At 41.4% G+C, this 15237-nt stretch overlaps 1 protein-coding gene across 3 annotated transcripts; it reads left to right on the top strand.

Moving 5' to 3' along the window:
- Positions 1–117: 117 nt before the first annotated feature.
- TAF1A (TATA-box binding protein associated factor, RNA polymerase I subunit A) lies at positions 118–15180 on the top strand. 3 transcript variants are annotated; one of them, XM_065630887.1, is made up of 10 exons: positions 118–438; positions 2214–2383; positions 3674–3787; positions 5040–5238; positions 6147–6277; positions 7170–7328; positions 8442–8508; positions 9558–9678; positions 11085–11245; positions 12315–15180. In XM_065630887.1, the coding sequence occupies exons 1-10, from the start codon at positions 324–326 to the stop codon at positions 12455–12457; spliced, it is 1380 nt and encodes a 459-aa protein (XP_065486959.1). In that variant the 5' UTR covers positions 118–323; the 3' UTR covers positions 12458–15180. The 3 variants fall into 3 exon arrangements, with proteins under 3 accessions (XP_065486959.1, XP_065486961.1, XP_065486962.1); XM_065630889.1 differs by lacking the exon at positions 3674–3787; XM_065630890.1 differs by lacking the exon at positions 2214–2383 and having other exon boundaries at positions 298–438.
- Positions 15181–15237: the final 57 nt, after the last annotated feature.

The raw sequence follows: 15237 nt of genomic DNA, 5'->3' as shown, positions 1-15237 counted from the left end.
GGCGCTGCCCGGCTCCCTAGCGCATGCGTAGGAGCGTTGCTCTCCTCCTCCACCCTTCCCTCATGGCGGTAGCGGCGCCATGTTCCTCAGGGCGCATGTGCCTCCCGGCAGCGCCGCGCCCATGGCGCATGAGCGCTGTGTGCCCGGCCGCAGCGGCCGGTCAGTGCTAGACTGAGCTCAGCCAAAGCCCGCCTGGCCGCGTCTGTCGCGGGCTGGGCGGCTGCCGGAGCTGGGCTTGGCGAAGTCAGCTCGGAGCGGACGGAGGTTCGGGAGGGTCAAGGGTGGCGGTGAGGCGCCGTTAGTGCCGGGCTGCCCGCGGCGCCATGGACAGCTGCCTGCAGGAGGAGGCGGCGGCGAAGAGCCGCGCCGGGCAGGCGGGGAGCGACGCGCTGCCGACCCTGCGCCTGCCCTGCCTGCCGCCGGGCCTCTGCCGACCGGGTAAGGGCGCGGCTGCCCCGGCGCTCCCGCCCGTCCCCGCGGCTCCCCCCGCTCCGCCGTCCTCCTGCCCCCCGCTCCGCCGTCCTCCTGCCCCCCGCTCCGCCGTCCTCCTGCCCCCCGCTCCGCCGTCCTCCTGCCCCCCGCTCCGCCGTCCTCCTGCCCCCCGCTCCGCCGTCCTCCTGCCCCCCGCTCCGGCCCTGAGGGAAGGAGGCCGCCCCCTGCCCGCGCCGTCCCCTCGCGGTGGGCCGCCGGTTCCCCGCCGAGGCGGCGCTTGGGGTTCCCGGTGCCCTGAGCGCTGCGGCCTGGGCGCTACTCGGGAAAAAGGGCTGGTGAGGTGGGTGTGCGTGACCGCGGAACCTCCGGAGAGGTTCTTGGCTTCAAAATAGCTTTGTCGTGAGGCACTTCGCATCCGCTCTGTCCGTACTGGGTGACTTCTCGGCGACTCGTGTGGTAGGACTTACCTGCATTAGGCCCTTGGTGTATTTAATCTTGTGTTCACTGTGGGTTTTATTTTCTTAGTATGTAGAACCATAGAATAGTTTGGGTTGGAAGGGACCTTCAAAGCCCATCCAGTCCAACCCCCTGCAATGAGCAGGGACATCTTCAACCAGATCAGGTTGCTCAGAGCCCCGTCCAGCCTGGCCTGGAATGTCTCCAGGGATGGGGCATCCACCACCTCTCTGGGCAACCTGGGCCAGGGTCTCACCACCCTCATTGTAAAAAATTTCTTCCTCATGTCTAGCCTGAATCTCCCTTCCTTTAGTTTAAAACCATCACCCCTTGTCCTATCACAACAGGCCCTGTTAAAAAGTGTGTCCCCATCTTTCTTATAGGCCTCTTTTAAGTACTGGAAGGCCGCAATAAAGTCTCTTCTCCAGGCTGAACAACCCCAACTGTCTCAGCCTGTCCTCATAGGAGACATGTTTAGAAGTAGCTGTGAAGACTAGATCATATATGGATAGGCTTAGGTAGGTTGGTTGGAGGTACTTTTGTAGAATGCACCGTAATAAAACTGCTCCAAGCCTGTGTTTGGGTTAATCCTGTGCCTACAGCATCCAGGTAGGCGAGGTTTGGTGAGCTCTGCATGCCCTTCACAGAAGGTTCTTGTGGCTTGAATGTTGTGATAGGGGCATGCTAGACCATGGCATGCAGCTAGCGCACAGCCGTGATTTTTAAACAGGTATAGAAATGGGAATTAAGTTTTGTGCTCTTACAGGATTTTTTTAATATAAAAAGTGACATCCTTCCACTCTTGTGCTCAAAAAAAGACTAATTATCTGCATGTATCTTTTGTGTTCTTAGTGCGAACCGTGTAGCCTTTGGTACTGGAATGGCCTGTTTGTATGTGTGTATGCAAATCTTAAGCCCAGCAGGATCACAGACTTAGATGGTGATTAGTAAGGGAAGAGGGTGGTCCCCAAAATATAACAAAATCTACTGTGAAGTTATCAAAGTACCATGGTCTTCTAATTCTGGTAGGGCAGTGGTGTGTAATAATTGGCTCTTCACTGTTCCCAGTGTCTGCAGCTGTGTGCTGCTTGTGGAAAATGTCATTTCATGTTGTTATGTTTTCAGCTTTTGCCATAGTCGTGCGTCCCTTCAGACTAACAGATGTGTTTAATTTGAGAGCCACGTAGTTTTAAGATGACTTTCTTTAGTGTTTGGGAAGGATCATATGAGAGAGACACTGAAGTGGTAGGCATGTTGTTACCTCAAGAAGTGCTATGACAGTTGTGAGATTCGTTGACTTTTTGTTTGCTTGCTTGTTTCTTTAGCATCTTCCCATGAACACAAATTAAACTTCCAGAAGAGCAAGGAAATGTGTTTAAATTACATTCAGGATGCCATGCTACAAAAGCAGTGGAAAAGGGCTGTAGAGTTTCTGACCTTCTATATTGAGGCACTAGAAAAAGACTTTTCTAGAGAATACATGGGTCCGTCAGAGGTAAGCCAGTGTCCCTTATCGGAGTTCTTTTGCAGTTGAAAAAATACTTGCAAGAAGCATCTGTAATACTTCAGGACCAACATTTGTCTTAGTGAACTAATCATAGGCTAGATATATTTTTTTAAATTTTAAAAAAAGTATCACAGGTTTAAACCTGAAAACTTAGGCAGCTTTGAGAAACAAAACTATTTTCTTTAAAAACAAAAAAGACATTGAAGCTCCCAAAACCAAAATAAGCAACTATTGAGATGCTGATGTAGAAACTCTTGGATGGCAGGCTGCAGAAAGTACACCAGATCTCTTCACTGGTAACGCTCAAGGCAGCATGGTGTCCAGTAACTCACCGCAAGTCTGCCTCTGCACAGGCATGCCTCTGCTGGGGGTTTAACCAGTCTTGCTGGAGCTTGAATTTTGCTGATGTCTCACTTTCAGGGTGCTGAGAATCTGATGTTTTTCCTGATGGAGTGCAGTGCTCCTGAAAAGTTCTCTGGGTTTGCAGGCTGTTTTTGTGGTGGTGTTTTTTACTTTAGGTTAATTTTTTTAATAGGCTCTTGACACAACAGATGAAGGCTTGCTGTGGCATAAGTTAATCCATCAGGAGCAAATCTATGAAAAGTCATCTTAATGTAGTCTTCTAAAGTGGAAAAGCAGTTTGCCACTGGCATACCATCAGAACCTGCTTGAAAGTTAGTGACTTATTTAGACCTTTACCAGCTCTTCCAGTACTTACAAAACTCCTGGCAAGTACTGAGACAGGAGGAAGGAAGGGATCAGAGTTGTTAAATAAATGAAGTAGAGTCCTTGAATATGTCTAGCCTGCTGGAATATTTGGTGACCTTCTGTAGGCAGGCATTGAAAACAGGTGCATGTAGATGGGAAGCTACGGCTAACTGGAAATAATCTTTACTGCTAAGTTCAAAGAATGGTCTATACCTTATGTCTCAGTGGAAACACATCAAAGGGAAACATAAGTTTTCAGTGACTTGGAAACATCCTGTTTTCAGTAACAGGAGAGGGAACCTTCTGACAGATGCAGCTTTCATAAGTTTTGCTGAAGTGCTGCATTTGTAATGGGCAATTGAGAAGCACTCACTGAACAACTCTAAAAATACAGCTAGATGAATATCTGGATGACTATAGCAGTATACAACACTTAGTATTCATTTTCTGTTTGCAATTCAGATGTACATTTTATTCATATGTTACAGTAACTACAGGTTTGCTAAGACTGTACATATGGTGACTGTTCCCATTTTTTATACTATTTTAAATCTTTCTCCCCATTAATAGATTATTTGGAGAATAGGATCTGAAATCCTGTGGCACCATTCCCACAATGGCATGAAGGAGTTCAACTCTTTCATAGAACAGATGAAAACTTTAGCAATAAAAAGGTATTTGAAGGTGAGTGTACTTAATGCAGTCTTGATGATTTTCCACATGTTCACCTGAACACTTGAGTAGTAGTTTCTGAGTCTCTCTCTCTTTAAGTGTATTGACAATAGTATCAAAAAAGCTAATACATATGAGTTACCAATTGCATTATAATTTAAGGGTCATTCTATACCTGACCATATCTTATTTGGACTATATATTTTATCACAGATGCATTATTGTCAGTCCTTAGAGTACCTAGACACTTTAATTATTCTTCTGATTTGAAACAGTTAAATTCTTTCATGTGTGCTGCAGTGACATCCAATTACATGTTAATACCTGCTAACTTTTGTTTCCAGTCCTTAATTTGGCCACCGTGCTCCTGACTGAACTGTTATACTTAAATTTTGCCATTGTTATCAGCTTACTTTTCAAGGAGCTAATCTATATATAAAACAGTAGGCTGCCTACTGTGGGCCCATCTGTCACCCAGCTGTAGCTTTTTTCCTCTGGTGGCTCATTCAGACCTACATTGTTTAGGTGTCCTTGACTGTTCCTCACTTGAGGTGGTGTTTCTGTCCCATTCTGTTGTATTTTTTCAAGGCCTTCAACAGAAGTTCTGTACAAGAGTTTACTAGAGCTAAGTGAAGCTTTAGACTTTTATCCAGTGCCTAATCAGTGTGATAGGGCAGTAGGGCATCCCTCTTTCAGGTGTTCTGCACTTGGCTAGCCAAATGAAAAATCAGCAAGCAACCCAGTTGGATTTCCTCAGGTCACTTCTGGACCTTCTTTAGTAGGTACAGCACTTGTTAATGACAAGCAGATTTTTGAGGCAGCTGCTTTCTGCTGCCTTGATAAGTACCACTGAGTGTCTACCTGGTGGGTGACTTTCTGCTCCACAGATTTCAAGAGTTTCAGCCGTTTTTGCTTTCCAGGAATACATCTTTGTATATCAGATATGCTTTTGATAACTAATGTTTCTTCAGCATCTTCAGACAGGAAAAATCGCTTAGGTTCTTGGCTCATCTCCCTGCCCCCAGTGACACTTGTATCCTCTCATTTTTGCATTTTCCTCCAAAATTCCTTGTAAAGATATTGCTTGGATAAATAATATGTGTAAAGTGCTCTTCTAATTAAAGTACTCCACTGTGTTTGCAATATTTTATATGCACGTCAGTAAAGAGTCTATTATTTCCTTGCACATCTGTGTAGAAGTATGGCTGAGATTCTCTCCACGTATGATGAGAAATGCTGTGATGTGGACTGTTTTGAATTGCAGGTTTGTTTAGAGCACGTCTTTCACCTCCTTTGTAACGGACTAATAGATGAAGCTTACCAAACCCTGTCCCTGGCGGAAAGCTGGAGGCACGGGGAACAAACAAGTGTGCAGGATAAAGAAATGAAACTGATTGAGGCTTACAGGGGACTGCTGGACTACTATAGCTGGGCCAAGCAGAAGCACATCCTGCTGGAGCACGGTAAGTCCTTGTGGTGTTTTATATTAAGCTGTCAACTTCAGCTCGCTCGTGCAGACACCACGGTTCGCAATGACACCTTTTCCATGCATGTTGCTCCTCTGCCTTTATCTGCATATGGTGGCATCAGAGGGAAACACTAGACTTCAAAATTTGATGTTATGGATGGTACGTAATTCCATTTCAGCAATGATGGTGGTACCAAAATGGCACACTGACCTGCGCTTTTCTAAAATGTCCCCAAGATATTCTTCTGAAAGTTTCTTTTTCCCCTGAGTCACATTTTTTATATCCAGACAGTATCACCTAAAACAATGATCAAAGGGAGTTATTCACCTATAGCAGTGGCTTCTTTATAGGTACATAAGTGCTGGACTGCTGCTAGAATTTTGAGTGCTAGCAAAAGTCCCTAAAGCTTGTGTTCGAATTTCAGTTTCTTTAAAGAACTGTCCAAGTGGTTCCAAAGAGTGTTTATCAATATGGTGATAGGTGCTATGTATATAATATATAATAAAATTTTATTGAGATATATAAGTTATATATATAAATATATCTATATAAAGTTGCTACTTGCCTGTGTATACCTGCTGGCTGTGCATTATCAGTTACATTGGATTTGTACTTGTTTCTATGAAAACTAAGTATTGAATGGGGTTTATCGACCTTGTGCTGGTAGCATCTTGTCTTGGGATATTGCCAGCCATGCCCCATGAGTGGAAAGTTGTTGATAATTGAATTAAGAGCAGTGAAAATTTCTTGTGCCAATACTGAGGAAACTGAGGCCTCTTTTGTAAAAGCTCTCTGACTAGAATCCTTGTGTAGCAAAATGTGATCATCTCTTACATGCACCATTCCAAGATCTCTATTGATTAGCAAAGCTAACTTTGTGGCATTCTTTCATGTTTTGGTAGGTCAGGATGGATTTGAAGACCTGTCTGTTGAACAGGAAATGCACAGTTGCTTTCGGAAGGCAGCAGTGAATTTAAAGGAGATTATTAAAATACCTGGAGTCTGGGATCCCTTTGTGAAGTGCTACGTGGATGTAAGGGCATGTTTTACAGATATCTTCCTTTTGTGTTTCCCTGTCTAATTTTCATTAAGATCTGTCAGCAGCCTTTATATATGTGTGTGGGTGACAACAAAGTACTTTAAAGGCAGCACATCTGTATGTGTATCTCACTGACTTTGGTTTAGACTACAGTTTACTCCTGGTAGAACTGCAGAGCCTGCACAGAGTACAAAAAGGACTTTATCTGTGCATTGCCAAGAAAAAGAAATAAAAATAGAGCTTGCATATTTTGTCTTCATGATGCTAGTACAGAAATCAGAGCACAGCTGCTTTGTTTAAATTCCTGAAAGCAAGTTCTCTCTTTTTGGCAGGACAGTGGTTTTCTGGATACACTAAAAGACAGCAAACGTGCAGTTCCTCTCTGGTGTTGGTTGGGGTTTTTTGTTTGGTTGGTTTTGATTTAAATATCTGCTTAGGATTTGTAATGAAGAAATAAAGTTAATGTTAAAATTTCTTTGAAATTGTTTACATTTTGTAAATGCTGATGAGCTCTGACTTCTCTAGGCCCATCTTCTGGAATTTTGCTTGGTGCTGACAGCTGCCAAGTTCTCTCGTTGAGTTCTCTCTTTAAAGATATGGCAAGCTGTTTTGGTTCCTCTTGCCAGTGCACAAGTACTGGTAATTCTTGGACAATTAAATAAGTGTTAAAGCAATTTGCTCCTGTAGTGGCTTCTACAGCTGAATTTTTGTCTATCTGTGATAAAGAGTGTAGCCAGTAAAATGAAAATACACTAGTGTTAGTCTTATATGCGGCACTCTGAGATACACGCTGTGCTATTGGGTAGTTCTGTAGCAGCTTAAAATTAGTTGTAAGAGTATGATTACTAATATGTGGCAAACTAATGACAGACTGAACTTCTCTTAGTTGCTGGAGTTCTATGGGGACCATGACGAAGCCCGCCAAGTATTAAATGAATATGCCTACAACTCCAAGTTCCCTGCTAATCCCAACGCTCATGTTTACCTCTACCAGTTCCTGAAGAGACAGGGTGAATCGAAGAAATCGCTCATATCTGCACTCAAGGTACATGTTCTATAGTGCATAGAGTCTGCGGTCATTCATGTCGCACGGTGATCTGACAATTTGCTTCAGTCGAACTTCTGTGACATTATTTGACTTATTACATTCTTTGTGGCAAGCAGAGGGTTAGAGGAAAGTTAATGGGTGGAGCAAACAGGATCCTTTACTGTCTTTGAATTAAAGTCTTTGTTTTGCCTTTAACTGTTACATTGTATAACTTCTTTAGGTCAGCCAACAAGCCGAGAGAATGTGTTTACATGGTTCCCAAAGTCTGTTATCGGCAGTCTTGTACATAACATGTATTGATTTCTGTTACAGTTTGATCTTTACAATATTGAAGAAATAATTCGATTCTTGCGTTTTCACATACTGATCCTGCCTAGCAATTAGTTTTGCTGTTTGTTTTCAATGAGCTGAGCATTTAAGCTAAAATAGGAGTTAATTTCTGCTGGTTGTTGGCAAACAAGGCCTTGCTGTATTAAGCTTTTGTATAGTTGCTGCTAAATTCCTGCTTTCCTTGCCCTCGCTCACTGAGCTTGGCAGTTTCTTGCAAACACTGCTTTGCTATCTGTTTTACCACTTGATGGCACTAATGTGCTTTTGTTAGGGCAGATGTTTTAGAACAGCTTCATAAAGGTTAGACTTTTAAACTGTAGAATAAATGTATAAAATTCCGTCTTCTCAGTGCTTCTATACATTAGTCTCTTACAAGGTACTGGCGCATCAAAGAACTGATCTAATCGGTCCAGAAACTGTGATCCAATGCACAGAGCAGTAAACAGGAGAGCTAGAAGTGGCCTAGGAAGGAAATGATGTTGCCTTCTAAAATAGGGGACACTGGATATGGATTTGGGCTGTTTCTTGAGAATGTTGTATGCAGTGTTTTTCAACAGCTAGCAGCCTATTTCATGCATTGTGTCACAGGTGTGCAAAATGCACCTAGATATTCACTCTTTATATCAAGGCGCTAAGGTACGAGATTGCTTAATTTTCCGAACTAAAACACCCAAACTCTGAAGACTGTGCTTCTCTTGGTCAGATAGAAGTCTTCAAAAGTTTTCGTATTAAGATAATGTATCTGGGTTTTGTGATTTTATTTTTATTTTTGTTTTTCAGATCTTACATGATAGTGTTCCTTCTCATGAACTAATGATAGATTTTAATACCATGCTTCAAAAATCAAGTAAGTCTTTAAAAATCTTTGCTCTTTTCCTTTATGTTAATCTAGAATCATATTCTGAAATTATTCTGCAGCCTTCTATCTGCTTTTCAAAGTAGTTTTGCTTGTTAAAAATAAAACAACTCCCCCCCCAAAAAACCCAAAAAACCAACCACCACCCAGACCCCAACTTTCCAGTCATGAGAACATTTAAGTTAGTTGTGTAACCAGGCATTCACCAACTTCTGTAAACAAATGCCTTTCTCATTTTAAAGGCTGATGAAAGCAAAATGTTGTAAGGCACAGGTAGGATCTCAAAATAACTAAAGTATTTTTTTGAGGTATCCTACTGTGAATGCCAGGTTCTCTGTTCCATTTTTTGAGTCTCATTTATTTATTCTTTCTCTCCTGGAGGAATTGAGATGGATCTGGTTTAACTCATGGTTATCGATCAAAGAACAAAATCTCCCTCCTCTTCTTCTAATTTGGAGACTTTTTCATGCTGATCAGTTGCATTTCAAGCTGTCTTCTTGTGATCTGGTATGTTCCAGCAAATCAGCAGCTTGGTGAAAGGTCCTTGAATCAAGATTGTTCTCTCTTTGCATTTCCTCTTTGGGAGGGGGAAAAACAACCTCCCCTTTTCTGTTGTCCATAACACGTTTGCTAACTTTTTCTTACTATTGAGGACAATCTGATTTTTGAAGAAATTTATACTGATGAATGCACGTTTTCCCACATTTACCTGCTGTGTTGTTTTAAGAACTCTGCTGGTACAGAACTGCTGGTGTGTGAAGTGTCTGTTTTATTCATATCAGTCCTGGATTTTATTTTGGGATTTTTTTGGTGGCATCTCAGGATTTGAAGTTTGCCAGAGGCACTGTGTTCCCTTCCCATGGGAAGAACACATTGAACAGCAGTACTCACGGGAAGCACTGATTAGTGACCTTTGGAAACAACAACTACCATAAGCAAGGCAGCGTGAGGTTAATGAGCGGTCCTGTGTGTGCCTTCTGCTTACTATTGAGGGCAGCCTGATCTATTTAATTCATTAATCAGCCTAATTTTTTTTCCAGAGAAAAGAAAAAAACATCGGCTGGGGCTAGAAGTTATTTTTGCAGCCTTGGATTATGCTGGCTGGAAGGAAAATGTAAAAGCGTGGAGCTGTTTGGCAAAACAGCTGAAACAAATTGTGATGTAAGTGTGATGTCTCTGATACTGTGTACTAAAAGCAAATGTTTGTCAAGTCTCTACCTTTGGACCATTAGTGATGCTCTGTAGCCTTTGTCTTCCGTGCTGCCCCAAGTTCTGTGGTGGTGCTTGGCTGCAGTGTGCTTTTGTTGGGAGGAAAGAAGACATTATTATTGAGGATAATGACAAATTTCCAGTATTATCATTGCCTGAAAAAAGTTCAGTGTTGTTTTTTTTGGTTGGTTGGTTTTTTTACCAGGTTATGTGCTTATGCAGAAAGAGTTATTCAGATGTTTGAGCAGCATTTGGTGGTCATCACTAATCTCCCTCTTTTTGGAGAAAAAACAGCAAGAACAAGTTGTCAGGTCTCCTGCACTGTTACTACATGTGCATTATTTGAAGCTGGTTTGAGAATCGCTGGGCTGCAAGAGGAGCACGACTGGTATTGTACAGACTGGTGTGTTGTGTGGTGTCTGTAACTGTACCAGAATGCAGCCAGTGTATTCTTAAAAGCTGAGCCAACACGCCTGGGGATTAATGTGTCCACACTAGCACTGGCAGACGTGGCCTCTGATTTCACAGATGCCAGTTCAGGCAGTCTGTGCCCAGAAGGCCTCCAATGTTGAGACTTTATTTTACCCAACAAACACGGTGTTGTGTTTCTTAAGCCCTATTTATTTACAGTAAAATAATTCAGTACTTAATTTGACCTGTTTTGCTGTTTTATTGCCACCTCCACCTTAACAGAATCTGCTGTTAAGGTCCAGAAACAAGTGGATTAAAGCTAGGAATAGTTTTGCATAGAGATAGTAAAAATGGTATGATATTCTTAACTTTGCCTGCATTTTTGTATTTGAAGACACAGCTTCAGAGTATTTTGAAATATACTGTGCATCTTGGTCATTTTATGGGAATATCACTTCGCTGTTGTAGATAGTTTCTATTTCTGAAACACTTGGTTTAAGGCCTTTATTGCATAACAGTTATTTGGATAAGTTTTTGGGATAAGTCAGTCTTTGAGTATGCACAGAGTAACACAAACCTTTTCTATAAACAAACCAACCCCTTCATACTACTAATTTGTTGACAAACTTGAAGGAACTTTCTTATTACTATTGACAAACTGGCACACAAGTTAAAGGCTTGCTTCATTTCACACCATAATCTGTGTTATTGCAAAGTCTAAATAAGACTGCTAGATTTTACCTCCTGCCTCACTAGTGTTGCCAGGGATTAAAAAAAATAAAAGGTTATTTCTGTTTAGATTAGTGTTTCAGTCTACAGTGTAAAGGACAGTGTTTCTATGCTAGGAATTTATGAGACTGTAGCAAGCTGATTATAAAATTCAGTGCTTCCTAATCATTTTTTAATCCAATTGAAGCTTTTCTTTGACTTGTTTTACCTTTTTCCAGCTCTGAGAAGCATCTTGACTGGATCAAGCAAGAGTGGAACTCCAGAAGGGACTGGTGGCCAGCCTTCCATTTTAGCCGTTACTTGGCAAAAAGGAATTGGCAGGAAAATGAAAGCCTTTCATATGAAAAAGCTCTGGTGGCTGGAATCTTACTGGGAAAGGGTAATACTAAATGTTCTTTCCTTTTCACTACATAGAACAGAAATAAAGTCTTGTTTCTAGCCCTAATGTAATGGGATGCAGTTGATCTACTCCTTGGAAGAAAGCCTTTTTCCTTATTCTAGGAAAGATTGTTGTCTTTGAAGCTGAACATGAGAAAAATGTTTACATTGGTTTGATATTTGACAGTGAGGCATATTTTACGTAACTTGTCTTATCCTGGTTTAAAATTCTGTTTTATCTGGCCTTGTTGAGCAGTCACAATACTATTTATCTTGTTTAACCTTCAAACCACAATTTCAAAAATACACGACACGCTCGTGAGTGAATGTTACAAGGCTGTGGAGAGTTTGCTTGCTGGGTGCCAGACCTAGACAGTGTCTCAGCAAATACTGGGGAGCAGCTGGTCCTTAAGGACTTTGAAATGCTGCCAAAACTAGGTGGAGTATCAGGGCCAAGAACTAGCTGCTGAAATTGTAAGACTACAGTGGGGGGACTGACTCATACAGCAGTTCAGACTTCTGGCTGATAGGCAACTTGTTTGTTGTCAGCTTTTCTGTAACTTTATCTTCTGGACTTTATAAAACAATTTCTCATATTGAAAATCTTTTTTCTTTCATTAATATGTTATCCAATGTCTGCAAGCTTTTGTTTCTAGATGGCTAATAAAATTGCTTAAGATCTAATTTTCTTCAATGAAGTTTCTGTGCCTCTTGGTGTCAATATGAGCCTCTGTTGTCCTCATCCAACACAAGAAGTTTATTATGAAATCAATACTGCTTTACACTCTTGAAATTTTATTTTCTGATCTATTTGAAGAGGAAAAACAAAAGAGAAAAAAATAGTTTTGCGAGACACAGCAGACAGTTATATACATGTAGAATGTTTTATGGGTCAAATGAGGATAGATCGTTTATTGCTGCAGTTTTGTCTCGAATGTCTTGAATTATTTTATTACCTTTCATTACTGAAAACTTTCTTGATGTTTGTATGTTATTTAAAGAATGAAAGCATTTTGTATTTGCTTGTATCATGGTATAACTTATAGTGCCTTTTTTTTTTTTTCTCTTAGATTGCAAGTACTTTAAATACGTATCACACCAAGGCTGCAAAGCTCAGGTGAAAAGGTTTCGGATGCTGAAGAAATTTGTGAATAAGCACAATCCTGTCTACCTGAGAATATCTGGTCTTTCAGATTCCTCTGTACCACCTTGATTACAAGGCATCGTTAAGGTTCTTGCTGTACTTTTTCCTCTCTGTGAAAATGCCTTATGTATTGGTACTATTCTAAAATTTCTAGGCAGACCCTGTTGACTTAGTACTAGACTTATTTTTATATTTCTGTAAAACTGCTTTGGTTTGTATTTGGTTTATAATAAAATTAATATAAAACAACTGATAAGGTTGGGAATTTTCTTTAATGATAGTCCCATATTTCTGTGTGAAATGCAAACAGCATTGATTTCAGATACATCTTAAAAATATTTAGTACTATGATGTGGAATTTCTGTATCAATAGTATTGTAGGGTTGATGCTCCTTATGTCTAGATGTGTAGATGGTGATTTAAATGACTGCTGGAATGTAGTTCAAAATGCACTCAGGACTATCAGTGGTATTCATAATAGGTTTGGTGTCTTAACCTAGGAACAGTACGTGATTCACTGTGAAAATGTGTTCTCAGCCTGTAAAGGTTACATAGCTTGCTACTTTCTAACTAATAATTTCCTGAAATATAATATATGGAAAATGGAGAGGCATGTGTCACGTTTTTTGCATTGTATATTGAGACGAGTTATAGGTTATGAAGATCTACTGCAGCTTGTTCAACTACATAATGCACTTCAAGATGTCCAAAGGCAGTTTTTCCCCATGTCATCCTTATAGGTTGGTGTCCAGTTCAGGGATTGTTTTCACATCACTGGTAGGAGAGAGGGAAAGGTGGTTGTAGCTGTGTGACTGCAGAGGAAAGCTCATGCTGCAGCGCTTTGAAAGAGCAAAGGCACAGACCTACTGAAAACTTCTCTACCTGGTAGAAAAGACTTTCTAGAATCTTGTTGCAGTCTTGCCTGTGAGTTGAAATATGCACTGTTGCTGTGTTTGGAAAGCAAATGCTAATATGTTGTGACAAACCAGTATTCCAGTTTGATTGAAAACGACAAAATTATTTCCAAATACTACTTCTGTTTTAATGACAAGTCTGTAGAGCTCTGGTGGACAAACTGCTTGAACCACCTCTGGGAATGAAATCAAGATGTCTTCCATAGCATAGTAGTAGTATTTGGATAAGTATGTCTGTGCTTTTAAAAGCTGAATGTTTATCTGGAGTTTGGTCTGGGTAAGCCTGGGTCTTGTGATATATGCCTGAAGACAATGTGCCTTAAACATTAAGTGAGCTACTTGCTTCATCCTGTGTACAAAACTCCTGTGAGGTTTTTTTCCTTTGTGAAACAAATAGCACATCTCATATTTGTTGATCCTTTATGCAGAGGCAAGGAATTGTTCAGGGAATCCACATCTTCTGCTTCACAGACCCAGCGTCTGATGTCCTTCTGTTATTCCACCTCTTGTTCTGGTATTTTTAATATTAAAACTTAACATAATAATTACACAAAATTGCAATTCATTTCAGCTCTGTCCTCTGCTTTCCCTGTTGTTCTATTCATGTATTCGATGCTCCAGCTTGTGGTTTCCTGTTTTTAACCATGTCTTTACAGTCAAGAAAAGTAAGCTGATGAAGTATCAGCCGCTTTTAAAGTGTATCAACCTCGTGTGTTTGCTCTCCTTCCTTTTCCCCACCATATTCTCTGTGTTCTGAGCAGCTGGCTCACGCAGGAAACTTGGGCAGCACTTTCAGAGCAGTGTGAGCGCGTTGTCAGCATTCAACAGGTGCATGTGTTACCGTTGGAGCAGCCCCTGCAGAACTGGTGTACCTTGTACTGGTTTCAATTTACAGTTCCTCAGGGTTTTCTGTAGTTGGTGCTCTTATCTGCAGTGGTAAACGGAAAATTCCGCTAAGACTTGTCTTGTTCCATTTAAAGAATGGCTAGAGGTGGTACGTTGGCCAAAGAAAAAGGGCTTCTGCACCGTAAGGAGTCCTTGTGGGTAATGTAAGCAGCAAGCTCTGTGGGATATTGTGTTTTCTCCTTGCCAAATGTGAGTGAAGCTGTTCTGGCTTTTCTGCCCTTAGCGGAGAGCAGCAAAGCGTGTTCTTGCCACCTGCTCTGACGTATCCAGGAACTGGGAAGTGCACTTCTCCAGACAGGGAAGTGTTCTGAGTTTTTTGCAACTGGCATGTCTCTAGGAAAGGGAGACAAGCGCTTACATTCTCTGAACAGGAATGTGTTGAACCAGTGGACAATGTTAGTTACCCCAAATTGCTCAGTAACGCAAAGGGGATTAAAAAGCATAGCAAGCTTGTAGGCTGTATTTACAAATGGAAGAGTATGTATGTGAATAAACTCACTTATTAACCTTGCTGTTCATTGTCATGTCAAAATATGGCAATTGGGACACCAAAGTAACACCTTAATTTCAATTATTGTCTTCAGTGTATGAGAGCAATAACTGAGATAAGCTGATACTTCGGCAGATTTAAATACTTGGATTTAAAATGCTTTATCTCATGACAGTGCTGGATCCTGTGATTGGTGTGTTTCCAGTTCACTGAAGTCTAAGCAGAGATTGTATTATTGGCAGGCTCTTGGACTGTCAAGGTGCTATGAGTTTGTCACAGCAAAACGGGATGGTTAAAAACCTGAAAGTTTTTTAAAACAGTCATTTCCCAATAAAGACTTTGACAGAGCATTCTCAGCTGTTGTATTACGCTGGTTATTGTATTGGGAAGCTAGAGCTGGGAGTTTTGACTTCCTCCTGAGTCACATGCAGGTGGACCCTGGGAGTAAATGGTGATGTGGGGAGAGGGGAAAGAGTTTTGGATGAGCAGAGTAGTCCCCTGTATATGAGATTCTCCCTTTCTCCACTTTCTGCCTGTGT

This window comes from Caloenas nicobarica, chromosome 3 (assembly GCF_036013445.1).
Source record: "Caloenas nicobarica isolate bCalNic1 chromosome 3, bCalNic1.hap1, whole genome shotgun sequence".
Classification (NCBI taxonomy): Eukaryota; Metazoa; Chordata; class Aves; order Columbiformes; family Columbidae; genus Caloenas; species Caloenas nicobarica.
The sequence above is the reverse complement of the archived record's forward strand: the minus strand, read 5'-3'. Positions and strand labels throughout refer to the sequence as shown.

Excerpts from the sequence above, each read along its gene's own strand:
- TAF1A (XM_065630887.1), top strand. The coding sequence starts at position 324 with ATGGACAGCTGCCTGCAGGAGGAGGCGGCGGCGAAGAGCCGCGCCGGG. Across the intron at positions 439-2,213 it reads GCCGGGCCTCTGCCGACCGG|CATCTTCCCATGAACACAAA; the intron begins GTAAGGGCGCGG and ends TTGTTTCTTTAG. Across the intron at positions 6,278-7,169 it reads TTGTGAAGTGCTACGTGGAT|TTGCTGGAGTTCTATGGGGA; the intron begins GTAAGGGCATGT and ends AACTTCTCTTAG.